This window comes from Notechis scutatus, chromosome 16 (genome assembly GCF_049901735.1).
Source record: "Notechis scutatus isolate UNSWTSFEM ecotype Mainland chromosome 16, rNotScu1.2, whole genome shotgun sequence".
In the NCBI taxonomy this organism is placed as follows: Eukaryota; Metazoa; Chordata; class Lepidosauria; order Squamata; family Elapidae; genus Notechis; species Notechis scutatus.
Window position 1 is genome coordinate 8,213,969 of NC_142024.1, and position 16,032 is coordinate 8,230,000.

The 16,032-nt window shown below is 46.2% G+C and overlaps 2 protein-coding genes across 2 annotated transcripts in view; one reads left to right on the forward strand and one right to left on the reverse strand.

The window, feature by feature from the left end:
- CAPZB (capping actin protein of muscle Z-line subunit beta) overlaps positions 1 to 2,534 on the reverse strand; it is a 56,435-nt gene extending 53,901 nt beyond the window's left edge. Inside the window, exon 1 of the mRNA XM_087944812.1 lies at positions 2,335 to 2,534. Within this exon, the coding sequence (XP_087800938.1) occupies positions 2,335 to 2,337 (3 nt within the window). The 5' untranslated portion in view covers positions 2,338 to 2,534. The remainder of the gene's footprint in view (positions 1 to 2,334) is intronic.
- A 5,995-nt stretch (positions 2,535 to 8,529) lies between these two features.
- MICOS10 (mitochondrial contact site and cristae organizing system subunit 10) overlaps positions 8,530 to 16,032 on the forward strand; it is a 17,170-nt gene continuing 9,667 nt past the window's right edge. Inside the window, exon 1 of the mRNA XM_087944824.1 lies at positions 8,530 to 8,665. Coding sequence (XP_087800950.1) covers positions 8,599 to 8,665 — 67 coding nt within the window. The 5' untranslated portion in view covers positions 8,530 to 8,598. The remainder of the gene's footprint in view (positions 8,666 to 16,032) is intronic.

Consider the following 16,032-nt stretch of genomic DNA (forward strand, 5'->3'; position numbering starts at 1 on the left):
AAGGGAGAGAGAGAAGATATGGAGGGAGGGAAGATATGAAAGGAAGGAGAAATAAAGGGAGGGAGAGAGGGAGGGATATGGAAGGAAGGAGAGACATGGATGGAAGGGAGAGAGAAGATATGGAGGGAGGGAAGATATGAAAGGAAGGAGAAATAAAGGGAGGGAGAGAGGGAGGGATAGGGAAGGAAGGAGAGAGATGGATGGAAGGGAGAGAGAGAAGATATGGAGGGAGGGAAGATATGAAAGGAAGGAGAAATAAAGGGAGGGAGAGAGGGAGGGATATGGAAGGAAGGAGAGACATGGATGGAAGGGAGAGAGAGAAGATATGGAGGGAGGGAAGATATGAAAGGAAGGAGAAATAAAGGGAGGGAGAGAGGGAGGGATAGGGAAGGAAGGAGAGACATGGATGGAAGGGAGAGAGAGAAGATATGGAGGGAGGGAAGATATGAAAGGAAGGAGAAATAAAGGGAGGGAGGAGAGAGGGAGGGAAGATATGGAGAGGAAGATGGGAAGAAAATGGATGGAAGGGGAGATGGATGGAAGGGAGAGAGAGAAGATATGGAGGAGGGAAGATTGAAAGGAAGGAGAAATAAAGGGAGGAGAGAGGAGGGATATGGAAGGAAGGAGAGGATGGATGGAAGGGAGAGAGAATATGGAGGGAGGAAGATATGAAAGGAAGGAAAATGGGAGGAGAGAGGAGGGATAGGAAGGAAGGAGAGATGGATGGAAGGGAGAGAAGAAGATATGGAGGGAGGAAGATTGAAAGGAAGAGAAATAAAGGGGGGAGGGGAGGGATAGGAAGGAAGGAGAGAATGGATGGAAGGGAGAGAGAGAGATGGGGAGGGAAGATGAAGGAAGGATATGGAAGGAAGGAGAGACATGGATGGAAGGGAGAGAGAGAAGATATGGAGGGAGGGAAGATATGAAAGGAAGGAGAAATAAAGGGAGGGAGAGAGGGAGGGATATGGAAGGAAGGAGAGAGATGGATGGAAGGGAGAGAGACAGAAGATATGGAGGGAGGGAAGATATGAAAGGAAGGAGAAATAAGGGAGGAGGGAGAGAGGGAGGGATAGGGAAGGAAGGAGAGACATGAATGGATGGAAGGGAGAGAGAGAAGATATGGAGGGAGGGAAGATATGAAAGGAAGGAGAAATAAAGGGAGGGAGAGAGGGAGGGATATGGAAGGAAGGAGAGACATGGATGGAAGGGAGAGAGAGAAGATATGGAGGGAGGGAAGATATGAAAGGAAGGAGAAATAAAGGGAGGGAGAGAGGGAGGGATATGGAAGGAAGGAGAGAGATGGATGGAAGGGAGAGACAGAAGATATGGAGGGAGGGAAGATATGAAAGGGAGGAGAAATAAAGGGAGGGAGAGAGGGAGGGATAGGAAGGAAGGAGAGAGATGGATGGAAGGAAGGAGAGAGATGGATGGAAGGGAGAGACAGAAGATATGGAGGGGAAGATAAGAGAAAGGAAGAGAAATAAGGAGGAGGAGGGAGGTAGGAGAAGGAAGGATGGAAGGAGAGAGAAAGAAGAAAGGGAGGGAGGGAGAGGAGAAGGATATGGAGGAAGGGAGGAAAAAAGGAAAGGGAGGGGGAGGGAGGGATATGGAGGGAGGGAGGGAGATGATAGAAGGAAGGAAGAAGAGAGATGAGAGGAGATGATATGAGGGAGGACAAGAGGGAGAAGGATGATGGATGGATGGATGGAAGGAAGATATGAGAGAGGGAGGGAGGGAAGGAGGAAGATGATACGAGGGAGGTTGGGTGAGAGGAAGGGAAGGGGTTTCCATAGGACCTAAATCCACACCCCCACCCCCATTCTTTAAGGGCTCTCCTGAACTGTCAACCCAGCCACAGAGGCCAGCAGCAAACAAAAGGGACTGAAACCCTCTGCAGGGCAAACGGGGGAGGGGGGCTGCTCCCTTCCTTGTCGCCCTCCCCACCCCCCCGCCTCCCCTCAAGTCCTTCCTCCTCTTCCTTCCCTGCCCCCTCCCCGCTTTCCGCACCCCCAACCCCGGCACAGGGCGGCCCCACAGCCCCCTCCCCAAGAACCCCACACTGGCAGGGAGACTCTCCTGCTAAGCCGGACCCCCATTTCTGGGTCAGAAGCCGTAAACCCACCGATTGGGGACCCCCCCCCACCCCCACATGCAGCAGGACTCTCTCACACACACACTGGGGAGGATGGAGCTTGTAGTCCCCAGGCTGCCCCGCCCCGACGCCCCTCACGCGAGGAAGCGCCCCCTACTGGCGGAGCCTTTCCCCCTCACGCTGCCTCGCTCGCCCGCCCGCCCCGCCTTGACAGCCCCGGAGACCCGCGGCTTCTCCCTCACCATGATGCCTCTGTGGGGCCGAGCCCTCTTCAGCACCAGGAGCGGAAACGGCGACGGCAGCGACTCCGGGTCCCTCCGTCCGGCCTCTCCGAGCTCTGAGCCAGGCCGCAGGCCGCCCTCCTCCTCCTCCTCCTCCGCCGCCGCCTCCTCCTCCTCCTCTCCTTTCCTTTCCCCCTTTTTTTTCCGCCACTTCCGCCGTTGCCTAGCAGTTGCACATCCGGGTCAGACGGCGCGCGCGCGCGCGCGCACAGTGTGAAGAGGAGCCCCCCGCCCATTGTTACTAACCCCTCCCCTCCCCCTTTCGAGCCACCCCGAGCCAATCAGAAGGCCGCTCGCCGGGCATCGCCAAGTATGGAGCGGGAGGCTACGCCGCGCCTGCGCGCTCGGGGAGGAGGAGGAGGAGGAGGGCGGTGGGAAGTGGGAAAGACCATCGGCGTACGGGGGTGGGGGAGAAGTTGCGTGCGCCAGAGGACGGGAGGGACCATCTACATACGGAAGACGGGGGGGGGGAGCGAAGTGTGAGAAGAAGAGATGCTGCGGAGCAAAGTTATGAATTGGATTCTAAAGTTTAATGATCCGCTCTCTCCCTCTTCCGGAGGCAGGACTACAATTCCCATGCACCAGCCTACACTTCTTGGTTCCCATCATGTGCAAAAACAGAAAGATGGATTTCTCCCTGCCCCAAAAAAACTGTAGTTTCTCCAAGTTGAAAGCATGTGGACCTCGACTCCCAGAATGCCCCAGTCAGCCATGCTGTCTGGAGAATTCTGGGAGTTGAAGTCCACAAGTCTTAAAATGGCCAAGTTTGGAGACCTACAGGAAATAGGGCTCTGTCCTTCCGTTGCCATTCTGTCCTGCTCCTTCCTGGAACTTGTGACTTTGTGATATTTTAATTTTCTTAATAGAATAAGAATTAGAATAGAATTAGAATAGAATAGAACAGAATGAAAAGTAGACTAGATTAGACTAGACTAAAACAGAACAGAATAAGTATAGAATTAGAGCAGAATTAGGACACAATGAATAGAACAGATTAGACTAGACTAGATTCCAGAAGAACAAAATAGAATACAGAATAGAATGAATAGAATTCTTTGTTGGCCCAGTGTGACTGGACACACAAGGAATTTGTTTAGGCAGAATCCCCTGCCTGAGGTCCTTTATCCTCGACTTAGTGACCGTTCAAAGTTACTGAGGAAAAATGACTTAAATGACCATTTTCCGCACCACCGTTGCAACTTCCCCCCGGCCACTGGATCAAAATTCGGATGCTTGGCAACTTGACCCGTATTTATGGCCGTTGCTGTTGTCCCGAGGACATGTGATCCCCTTTGGCGATCTTCTGACAAGCCAAGTCAATGGGGAAGCCGGATTCACTTAATGACCAAGACACACAGCGATCCGCTTAACCACCGTGGCAAGAAAGGTGGTAAAATGGGGTGATATTCAGTGAAAAAAATGTTTCACTTAGCAACAGAAGCGTTGGGCTCAGTTGTGGTCGTACGTCGAGGGCTAGATCTATCTCCTTCGCTAAGAAATATCACCTAACTAGCTCGATGCCCTTGCTATGTAATCGGGCTTAGTTTTTGGGGAGGAAAATAAGGGGGGTGGGGAATTGTGCTTCTGCCTAGCAGCATCCATCGGTATTCATCTGGCTAGCATCCCGTCAGTGTGTGAGAGTTGAGGGCTGTTTGAAAACTGAAAGAGTATTTGCTGTGTGAGCAAGGAGACAGCAAGGAGCCTGGGCATGGCTTAGCTCAACTGTTCTGTACTAAAGCTGCTTGCTGCTGTGAAAGTAAAACGGAAACGGAAACTCCTCTCCTCTGCTTGTGTTTTGCATTTGGAAGAGATTTCTTTTCAGGTGGGGAGTAGTAGTAGAACTCATTAGCATCAGAACAAGTTAATAATAATATAGGAAATGCTAATGGCTCTGATGGTCATTTGGAAAAATCCTTTCTTAGTGAGTACCTAAAAGGCAAGAGGAACATAGGTGCCAAATTTCAAGTTTATAGGCTTTAGGGTTCTGGAGATTTTGTGACTATGTGTGAGTATGTATGTCATGTAGGTATGTATGTATGTATTTGTATATGCATATATGTATATATGAAGGAGGAGGAGGAGGAGGAGGGGTATTTCTGAATTGCTGCAGTTCCCTCCTTCCTATCTTCAGTCACCTCTCTTTCAGGTTGCTAATGGACATTATGAAGGAAATACAATCCCTCCATATTCATTTCCTTATATTTCAGCAATCGCGTTAAGAGGTACAACGGAGACACTAATACCCAGCCAGGAAAACGCAGGGTGTTTGGAGTTCACTGACTCCAATAAGGAGGTTGGGCACCTTTGTAAAAGCCTCTTTTCAAACCTGCAATGAACCTGTGTCCAGAATGTTCTTCATATACCTGGACAATCTCAAAAAAGAATGATCAGTGACACTGAAATTAAAATTGCCAAAATATTTTTTTCCGTGTATTTCAGTGTAATGCATTTTACTTTTGAGTCGAAACCTAGTTTGTGCTCCCAGACTGAAAATTTTATTTGAACTATATCCTGTGTTTTAGGATAAATAACCTTCCACCAAGTAACTCTCAAGTGACATAAACCATCAAGAATAAAAATAATTACACCATGTATTATTAAATGCAACAAATAAATCTTCAGGACCTTTCCTTGTAGGGCAATGAGGAATTGGGGGCAATGGAAGGAAAAATACCAAGTTTAGGGATTCTTCCCCAGAGATGCTTTATAGGGTGCTGTGTGAATCCAATCGCACTATATGCTTATCCAGCAATTCTTGGCTAAAGAAAACAGGGATTGTTGCAATGTGCGGAGGCTGCCTCGCATAAGCCATCTGAATGTGTTCACAAGCAGATGCTTTGAATCCTTCTCTAGGCAAGGCTCTGAGTCCACTCAGCCCAGCAAATGTAATCATCTCAAACACAGCCTTCCTATAAACAGTTGTGGACAAGCAGCTGGTCCTCATTTCAAACTACTTCCCTCAGGCGGAGAGTACAAACATTTTTTGGCCGGTGAGCTTAATGCAAATATTTGGGGTAAAGAAGGGAGAAGAAAAAAGGCATAACCGAAAACCAGCTGTTTGATCCTTTTTTATATGGTGAATCAAATCCGCCCATCACTTGTCTCTCCACGGGTAACAGAACTTGCCTTCAACTGTACTAATTTGTGTGGGATAATGAGTTAAGAAAGGAGTACTAAAGGGATGAGTTTATCTTTTAAAAACAATCAGGCATTTTAATTAAAATTGCATTTAAATCATGACTAAATGGAGCTCTTATGCTGCGTTGATGTCCGCATTCACGTTTAAATTATGCTCTTAAGAATTTGGCCGGTTACGTTCCATCCTGCTTTTCAATGAATTGTTTTAAACACCGTGGAACATCTCACCTGTTAGGTGAGCTTAAAAAAAAAAAAAAATTTAAGAAAAAGCTTAAAAGAAACTTTCAAATATGTGCACTGAACTTGGGCCAAAATATGTTTAAATAGAGAAAGAGCAAAGTTTACTTTATGAGCACCTTAAAAGAAAGGGCAGCATCGAGTGCCACGGTGGCAAAACAAAAAAATGTTAGTTTGACAGCTGAACACCTTTATAAAGTTGCATCCATATGTCTTTTTAATCAGGGGCATTTGGCATCACATTGTCAGTGACAATGTGTCCTAAGGCTTAGCTAAGTAAAAATGGATTTTTTTAAGATTGCTTCATTTCCTTCGTTGGAAGAAATATCTTTCTACACCTTTAAGAGCAGCAGAAAGCATTTAACAGAGAGAAGGGGGTGTTTTGAGTTCTTTTTAGGATTTTCAAAGCCTGTCAGATGTGCAAATCTTTCTTGATTTGCCCACCACCCTACCCCACCCCACCCCCCCAAAAAAACAACACCTCTGAATGGTTCAACCAGCGAAGGAACAAAAGGAAAACTAGAGCAAGGGTGCATCAGATAATAATAAGGCATTTGAGTTTCATGTTCCTTTGTGACAACTTTGTATGAATGAAACCAAAGGAGGAAGAAGGGGTAAAGCAATGACAGAAGAGATACTTGGGGTTTTGACAAAAGTAGCTAACATTCTATCAGTTTAAATCATAACACCGTGAGGTGCATTTCTTATTTAAAAGGGTATTGCAGCTGGTGGAAAAGCTCCATGGTTTGGACTGAAATAGGGGAACCCCAGGCTGAATATGTAGCCGCAAATCCAACAGATTGTGCTGTATCCAGCATCTTAGGGTTCACAGGGAAGGCAGGCAGGCAGGCAAGACTATTATCTCTGACTATGAAAATTCCCTTTTGCTCTTTCTGGCTAGTCCTTGTTGAATTTCTCCCACCCTTCTTTCGATCCATTTAAGCCAGCCAGAATCTTTTTATGTAATTCAGGCTCACATTATGAAAAAGTGCTTGTAAAACCTGTATAATGCAAGGCAGCATCCCATAATATCTACAATTATACTGGATGAGGTTTAAACTGCTGGCACATCTGTATCAACACACACACAGACGCACAAAACCTCCTGACCTTTGTATGGCTTTCCTTCCTCCATTAGCCCATTCCCAAGGGGTAGGAAATGCAATCAGGGTTCTTAATGAGAAATGTTTCCAACTCCTGGATGAAAAAGACAGAGAGAAAAATCACTTTTTATGAAAGCAAAAAGGGGAGAGGTTGAGCACGTGAGAGAGAAAAGGCAGACCTTGGAAACCATCCGATGGAAATTTTTCTCTGAAAGAAAAGTTGATGTGCTCCCCACTATTTAAGTCAAGGTAAGTTCAGGATAATATCCATTTCTCATAGTTAAGCTGACCCAATCAGGCTTCCACATTATTCTGTCAAATCATCAGAAAGCAAAATAGCAATTCTAGCTGGTTTTTTTTTTTTTCCCTTTCACAGCAAGCAACCTGATCTGTAAAAATCTGTGCGTATTCTCTTTCGTAGCAGGGAGAATTTTCCATGTTTATAAGTGTAATTCTCCCGATGAGCCCTGCGATAACACACAAGGAAGGGGGGGGAAAGTTAACAGTTTTATTAACATTACTTGCTCTCAAGCATCAGTGTGTGGTCTTACTCACATTGGTGCTTTTTTTTCTTTTTTTAAAGTAACTTAACTTTCAGACATGCTTTCTCCTAAAAGCCGCAAGCTGGCAGTAATTAGATCTAAGTGGTGAAAACATCTTTTCCGATTTATTGGATAACTGGTGGGCACTTTGTACTTACTCAAGTTACTTTCATTCCCGCCCTCAAACTATACTTTAATGCAGGGGTGTCCAACCTTGGTAACGTTAAGCCTGGAGGACTTCAACTCCCAGAATTCCCCAGCCAGCAAAGCTGGCTGGGGAATTCTGGGAGTTGAAGTCCTCCAGGCTTAACGTTACCAAGGTTGGACACCCCTGCTTTAATGTTTCTTTCTTGCTGGGACAGAATTCATTCATATAACTTTCCTGGGAAGAAGAATCTCAAAGTTGGGCCCACATTTGTTTTTCCCCCCTCCTATGTGTTCTAAAATCACGATCTCTCAAACTCCGCCAATGGTGGTTTGCCAGAAGCCCCAATAGTTTCATTTCACGGAAGATGGGAAATGGGTTTTCAATACCCAGAACTGTGTGGGTCCCAACCTCAGTTACATTAAGTTGAGTCGACTTCAATTCCCAGAATGCTCCAGCCAGGACCTATGGATTTCAACTCCCAGAATTAATGCTGGCTAGGGAATTCTGGGAGTTGAAGTCCACCCGGTTGAAACACCGACCTGAAAGGCAAAGAATCAATCTGGGTGGAACTGAATTCCCATCTCTTTCTCACGTATCGTAATGACACCACTCAAATCAGGGAAGATTATAGGAAATAATATAATATAAGTTAAATATAAATATAATATAAATAATATGAATATAATCAATAAAATATCAAATCGAAAGGTGGCTTGCACCAGCCAGAAGAGGGGGATGCCCATGGATTTCCCCATATTAGGCCGGTCCTGCCCACCTTTCGGGCCTACTTTGCCCAAGGTCAAAATTGGCACCAGGTTGCCAGGAACACCCTTGGTTGCCCTTGGCAACAAGCGCCCGGAAGCGGGACGGAGAAAAAGAAACCCCCCCAAAAGCGCCTCATCTTAAAAAAAAAAAAAAAAAATCCCTCCGCCTCGTCCTTTCAAGCTCTCGCGAGAGCGGCTGGCTTTGCGGCGGAGCGGAGGCAGCTCTCGCGAGACGTCCGCCCGGGGAGGCGGGAAGGAGGCTTGATTGACAGCGGAGGCGGGTAGCGGCCAAGATGGCGTCGGAGGGTGATCTGGGGAGGAAATGGGACCGTTGTCTGGCTGACTCCGCCGTCAAGCTGGGTGAGGGGGCTGCGTTTCGCGGGGAAGGGGCAGCGGGTGGGGGGATGCCTGGGCTTGGGACGAAGCGGGGCTGACCCCTTTCTCCCTGGTTTTGCAATGGGGCAGCCTCAGCCAAGCCCCCTCCCCTTGGCTTGCATTGCATGCTTTTAATAATGCAGGGTCTCCAACCTTGGCAACTTTAAGCCTGGAGGACTTCAACTCCCAGAATGCCCCAGCCAGCAAAGCTGGCTGGGGCATTCTGGGACTTGAAGTCCTCCAGGCTTAAAGTCGCCAAGGTTGGAGACCCCTGGAATAATGCATTAAAATAATGCATTAAAAAAAGTTGCAAGCCCCCTTTGCAGAAGCCCTGGAGTGGGGGTGTGGGAGTGGAGGATACGACTGCACCCCACTTGGCAGAAGCGACTTAAAAGCCATTTGCAAGCTCCCCCCACCCCCACCCGAGGCTGCCCGGGATGGGCTTCTCACGTGGGGAATGGGAGTGCTCAGCCTCTCCTGGATTGAGGGGGGAGATCCCCGGGCTGAGCCCTTGCAAAGCTTCTGCCCCTTCCTCCCTTTGGGGCTGCATCCAGGGCAGGGCTCACTGGCACCCCCCAAAAGCCCCCTCCCCCCTTTGGTATATTGCTGATAATTCTGCAATATTTTAAAAAACATGTCAGCACAAAAAAAAGTAGCAATCTGCCTTTCGAATTCAGGTATCTTGTGAAGAGATATTATTTATTACTATTATTTACTACTACTACTATTATTAATTTAACCTTCATTTCGATTCACAGTCTGGGACTGGTAAAAACTTAACAGTTCAAATCCTAACTAAGGACCTAAGAGCTGTTACAGCAACGTCTCAATATGTAGGAAGTTCTGAGTAAAGTGGTTTTTTGTTTTTTTTTGCAAAATCAGAATATTCAAGTCTGATAACTTCAAAATTTCTATATATCTAGGCAACCCTTTGGGTGTTGCTCCAAGGTGGGAGGGTATATTATGGGACTGGTAAAAACCTAAGAGTTTTTACAAAAACTAACCAACTTTACAAAAACTAACCAACGACCTAAGAGATGTTAAGGTAACATTTGAATATGTACACAGTTCCCATGAGTAAGGTGATTTTTTTTTTTTTTGCAAAGTCAGGATATTCAGGTCTGTCAGTTCAAAATTTGCATGTATCTTTGGGTATTGCTCCAATTACTATTGGTACAGCCATTGATTTCTTCCTCCACAATTGCTCAACTTCAATTTGAAGATAATGGTATTTCGATATTATTTTTTTCTAGTTATTTCTCTTCAATTCGTGCATCGCCTGGTATTGCAATATCAATGAACTGGACTTTTTTCTTTTCCACAATTGTGATATCACTCGGGTTGTGTGCCAGACGTCTTTTGTTTAGATTCAAAAGTCCCACAGGATCTTGACTTGTTCATTTTCAAGAACTTTGTCAGTTTGGTATTCCCAGTAATTTTTGCTGCATTTAAACCCAAACTTCTGGCAAAGCTTCCAGTGTATGATTTTGGCCACCCGATTATAACATCATAGATTAATCACTTTGTGAGATGATATTATTGGTTTCATCATCATCATATGCCTTTTTATAACTAACTCAAGGAAGCAAACATATCTAATACTCCTTCCTCCTATGTTCCCATAACAACAACCCTGTGAAGGTAGGTTGGATTCTCAGACAGACAGATAGACCCAAAGTCACCCAGTCAATGTTTAAATTATTTAGGGATTTTACTTACTAATGTTGTTTGTTGAAATATGAAATATGCTTGCATGGAAAAAGCATGAAATTGTATCAAGTGGTTAAAAGATTTAGTATTTTCCTCTGCTTGCGGTTTGGTTGCTCCAACAGTTATAGGTAGTCCTTGACTTACGACCACAGGTGAGCCCAAATTTTGGTTGCTAAGTGAGACAGTTGTGAGTTTTGCCCGTTTTATGACCTTTCTTACCACAGCTGTTAAAGTGAATCTCCGCAGTTTTGAAGGGAATCACGTCATTAAGTGAATCTGGCTTCCCCATTGATTTGCTTCTCAGAAGGTCGCAAAAAATGTGAGCCCGTGACCTCGGGACTCTGCGACTGTCATAAATATGAGTCAGTTGCCAAGCGCCCGAATTTTGATCACGTGATTATGGGGATGCTGCAGTGGTCATAAGTGTGAAACACAATCATCGCTTTTTTCAATGCCATTGTGACTTTGAACGGTCACTAGACAGAAAGTTATAAGTCAAGGACTTCCTGTAGTTAAGACAGGGCCTTCGTGAAATATATGCGTGCTTAAGGCAGAATTGTCTAATAGGAACAGGGCCCCCCCGGCCCCATTTATTTTATGCTGCCTTTCTGTCAAATGACTTTAATTGCATGTAGAAACCTGAGTAGTCCAGAGACGGTATAGATCTTCTTCTTCACGCTCCACTTGAAAACATTCTGGAGCGCTCTAGAAATATTTGAAGCTCCAGATCACTTGGCTGTGGGCTGGCTTTAGTAACTAAGGAGTAACTGCGATGCTCAGGGAATAACCTTGAGTGTCTGGCATTTAAAGAGCTGTGGTGGCGCAGTGGTTAGTATGCAGCATTGCAGGCTAGCTCTGCCCACTGCCAGGAGTTTGATCCTGACCGGCTCAAGGTTGACTCAGCCTTCCATCCTTCCGAGGTGGGTCAAATGAGGACCCAGATTGTTGGGGGCAAGAGGCTGACTCTGTAAACTGCTTAGAGAGGGCTGTGAAAGCACCGTGAAGCGGTATATAAGTCTTAAGGGCTATTGCTACCTTCCTTCCTTCCCTTCCTTCCTTCCGGTTAGAATGCACTATTGCAGGCTAATTCTGCCCACCGCCATCCGTTCGATCCTGACCGGCTCAAGGTCGACTCACCCTTCCATCCTTCCGAGGTGGGTCAAATGAGGACCCAGATTGTTGGGGCAAGAGGCTGACTCTGTAAACTGCTTAGAGAGGGCTGTGAAAGCACCGTGAAGCGGTATATAAGTCTTAAGGGCTATTGCTACCTTCCTTCCCTTCCCCTTCCTTCCTTCCGGTTAGAATACAGTATTGCAGGCTAATTCTGCCCACTGCCATCAGTTCGATCCTGACCGGCTCAAGGTCGACTCAGCCTTCCATCCTTCCGAGATGCGTAAAATGAGGACCCAGATGGTTGGGGGCAAGAGGCTGACTCCGTAAACCACTTAGAGAGGGCTGGGAAGCTGTGTATAAGTCTCGGTTCTATTGTTATTTGGCTTAATTACTTTCTTAGTGAAGGCCACACGGAAAAATCTTATTCAGGACCTAGAGAAAAATGGAGAAAGCTATGAAGGCTGAAATATTGATACTTCCCCCCCACCACACACACACACACACACACACACACACACAAAATGATGAGCTGTTCTGAAAATTAACAGGCAAAATCTATTCCTGACCCCACATCTTGGTTTCTTAACCGTCTCTTGCGTTCTTTTAAAGTTTAAATCCCAACCTCAACGTTTCTCTTACTTCCAGGACCTGTATCTACTGCAAACCTCCAAGCACCCCCCTTCCTACAGCAAATGCTTGTAATGTTCACAAAATGTTGTGCCCCATCCAGCCAACGAGTGCCTCTCTTTGACTCTTGTGCATCTTGCTTCCTTACCTCTCATGGCCATGAACTGGGGAGATGGGTTGGGCCCAAAACCCATTGGAAGGAAATTGCCTAAGATGCTCCACACACACACACACACACACACACAGAGGTGTCTCGAGTTGGCAGGGACTGCAAATCTTCTATAAGCAAGCCAACACCTTCTTCCCACAGTTTCAAGTTTCGTATTATAAAACTTGTTTATCTGCATTTGGGGAGTGGGGAAGAGAGAAAGACAGGATGGCTGCTTTGAATTGCAAATATCTTAATATCTGATTGATGCAGGGTAATTACAATTTGTCTTCTCTCTCCTGTGCAGGTAATAATTAGACATTAAGTGAACAGGTGGAGAAGGCAGGCTGGGTGAGAATAAGCTTGATACATAGGTGATGGAAGATCTTAAGAAAAACGGGGGTTTCCCTGATTTTGGGAAGAGACCAGTAGGCACATTTGAAAACATGCTGGAGGTCTCTTTGCAGCCCTTTTATTATTATTTTTTTAAAATAAAATAAAGTTTATTTAAGTTTCATATATTTAAAACATTTAAAAAGAAACAAACATATAAACAAATATACTGTATATATGTATATACATTTTGCAGCAGGTATTGAACATTGGTTACATTTTTTTTTCTTTTACCCCATAACATTGACGTGATCTGCCTTGTTACAATATCGTCCTCATTCTTTTCATGTTTCAATGTCGCAGAATACTTTATGATTAAACGCATATCCTTCATAGTTTCACAACTTATTCAGTTGTCAAATGTTGCTTTTTCTTTAACCATTCGTACCAACAGTTCCAAACTTTGTAGTATTCATTACTGTTAGGAATAACATAGGTCAGTGATCCCCAACCTTTTTTACACCGCGGCCCGGTATCCCCAACCTTTTTTATGGCGCGGCCCGGTACCGACATCAGCTGGGCGCCGCCATCTTGTTTTGATGAAAAAGTGCTTCCGGTGAGCTTTCCACCCGGAAAAGCTCACCGGAAGCACTTTTTCATCAAAACAAGATGGCGGCGCCCAGCAAGCCAGCGGCCCGGTAGGACTTGTTCCACGACCAGTACCGGTCCGCGGACCGGTGGTTGGGGACCCTGACATAGGTTACCTAACGCAGTTTGGGTAAAATAATATATATAGACTATGATAGTGAGTTTAAGTGTGTGTCACTTTAACTGTAAAGCATGTAATTTTGGGTGCGGCTGTAAATCGCCATAAGAGGGAGCAAGAGAACTGGATTGATTGCTGGTTTACTGGATTGCTTGCTGACGATGATGGATTGTTAATTGCGTGTTCTCTGCTGTTGCTGAAGGAAGAAAGGAGGTTTGACTTCTTCATATCTCTACTGCGAAGAGATATATTACTGGACTGATATTTGTAAGTTTACTGACCTCTTTTTCGACACTGGACTTTGCAACTGAATAATCCCCGGACGGACTGAACTAGTGTATGATCTATGGACTGTTTGACTATGCTAAAACTCTTGCTGGAATAAACTATTTAACTAGCACATTGTATCTGTTTTACTGAGTGTAAGCTACAAGAACGTTTATCTCACATATTTGCCTGCCTGCCGTGCAGGTTCTGCTAGGGTGTATATCCCTAACAATTGCCTTTGTTGTTTTTTAGTAATTTGGTTAGGCTGTCCATCTCTGCACACTCGTGAATTTTTTTAACGACCATCTCCTCTGAAGGGACAATAGACAGTTTCCAATTTTGAGCATAACTTATCCTGGTGCAGCCCTTTTATTAATGTGCAAGCTCCAGTGTACCAAAATGCTACTTGCCATCCTCTATGACTTCCTTCCCCCCAGGTGCCAAGGCTCGCCTAACCCTTCTTCCTGACCGTTGACCTTTTCCCCAGGCCGGCGGGCACCTCAGTAAACCAAACACAACAGGGATAAGTTTGCCAGACGCTTCGTTCTTGGTTTCCACGGTTGCTAGAAGAAGGGTTTTCTTTTTTCTTTCTTTTTAAATAACTCCAGGAAGTGAGACAAGGAGCTGGTAGGTGCCAAGGGAGGGGTTGATGGACCATCAATGCCCCTGGGTGCCACTTGTGCCCCACCCCCTGGCCCCCAAGCAACTTCTCATGAGTCAGAAGAGCCTTGCCTAAGCAGACAGAGAGAAATTATCTGCTGCATGATCCGGTAAGCCCATGGGAGACAGGAATAATTGGTCTCAATCAGCAATTCTTGGCAAGGGAACCCCTTCATTTAACCTGGCGTAACCTGCCGGTCCTCGCTGTGTCCTCGTCTAAACCGGGCTTCTGCCGAATCCCCGGGCTTGTTTTGAAGAGCAGGTTCCCGGTTGCGTAACCAGCACGCCTACTTTTCCCCAACCAAAGCCTTGCCGGAAGGTGCCAAGCTGGAATGTCTCAGCGCCCACTGATTTTTGACCTGGCACCGTCGTGTTTTAGGCACGAGGGGTTGGTTTTGTTTTTGTGTTTTTGGCCCGGAACACGAGCGGGAGGGATATGCTGATTTCAGCAGTACCTCGAATTAATGCACAAGTGCCAGGGCGGGTGCAGTTGCAGAGCGTCGCCCTGGTAATTGGACGGGTAATTCCTAAGCCCTCCTTAGCCCCAGAAAATTTTGGGGGAATATCGGGGGGCCACCATGTGCTGACTCCACAAACAAATATAGAATGGATTGAATCAAGAGATCAAGATGAAAAAAACTATCCTTTTCAAGCTTCTCAGGAGCCGTGTTTTTCCTCCGTTCAGCCGCTCAAACCTTCCGGGCCCACCCCCAAGCGCCAAAGAAGACCTTTGTCCTGGCGTCTTAAGAGTCCTTGTGATATTGGGGGACACAGGCAGAAAAAGGCCACCAGTCTCACTTCCAGCCACAGGGAGGGGGAGAGGAAGAACCCAACGCCCCTCGGTCCTGCCGTCACGCAATCGGCACATTGCACAGTCCTGTCTGTGTGAATGTCAACCCGGGTTGGGCAACGTACCCTTTGACGGTTGCCAGTCTTCCCTTATCTCACCCAAGTTGGCCAGGGGCCACTTCTGTTAACGCCTTACGGAAAGATGCATGACTCCGTTTAATTTGCATTCAAGACGAAGATGTCACCCTTCGGAGTCCGCGGCTTGTTTGCATCCGCTCGAAGCTGCGCCTGGAGGAATCCCCTTTGCAGCCTTGGCAGATTGCAGGAGGCGGAAGGCAAGAACCCGCCCGTTCGTAAGTCAAGGCATCCAAAAAGCTTTTCCAGGCTGCTTTTCAACGGCAGCTTTGCACATTTGATCAGGAATCCGTGGATTCTTCCCGATAAAACGTACCCCGTTCACCATTATAGCATTACAGAGAGGACTAAGAGTTGGCTAGACTAACGAAAAGAAGAATTAAGGGGTGACATGATACCAGTCTTCCAGTATTTGAGGGGCTGCCACAAAGAAGAGGGGGGTCAAGCTATTCTCCAAAGCACCAGAAGGCAGGACAAGAAACCATGGATGGAAACTAATCAGAGAGACGAGCAACGTGGAATTAAGGAGAAGCTTCCTAAGAGTGAGGACAATGAACCAGTGGAACGGCTTGCCACCAGAAGTTGTGGCTGCTCCATCACTGGAGGTCTTTAAGAAGAGACTGGACAGCCATTTGTCTGAGATGGTATAGGTTCTCCTGCTTGAGCAAGGGGCTGGACTAGAAGACCTCCAAGGTCCCTTCCAGCTCTGCTCTATCCATTTATTCCATCCTAAGATAGCAGTGGCACTTAGACTTATATACCGCTTCACAGTGCTTTTACAGCCCTCTCTCAGCGCTTCACAGA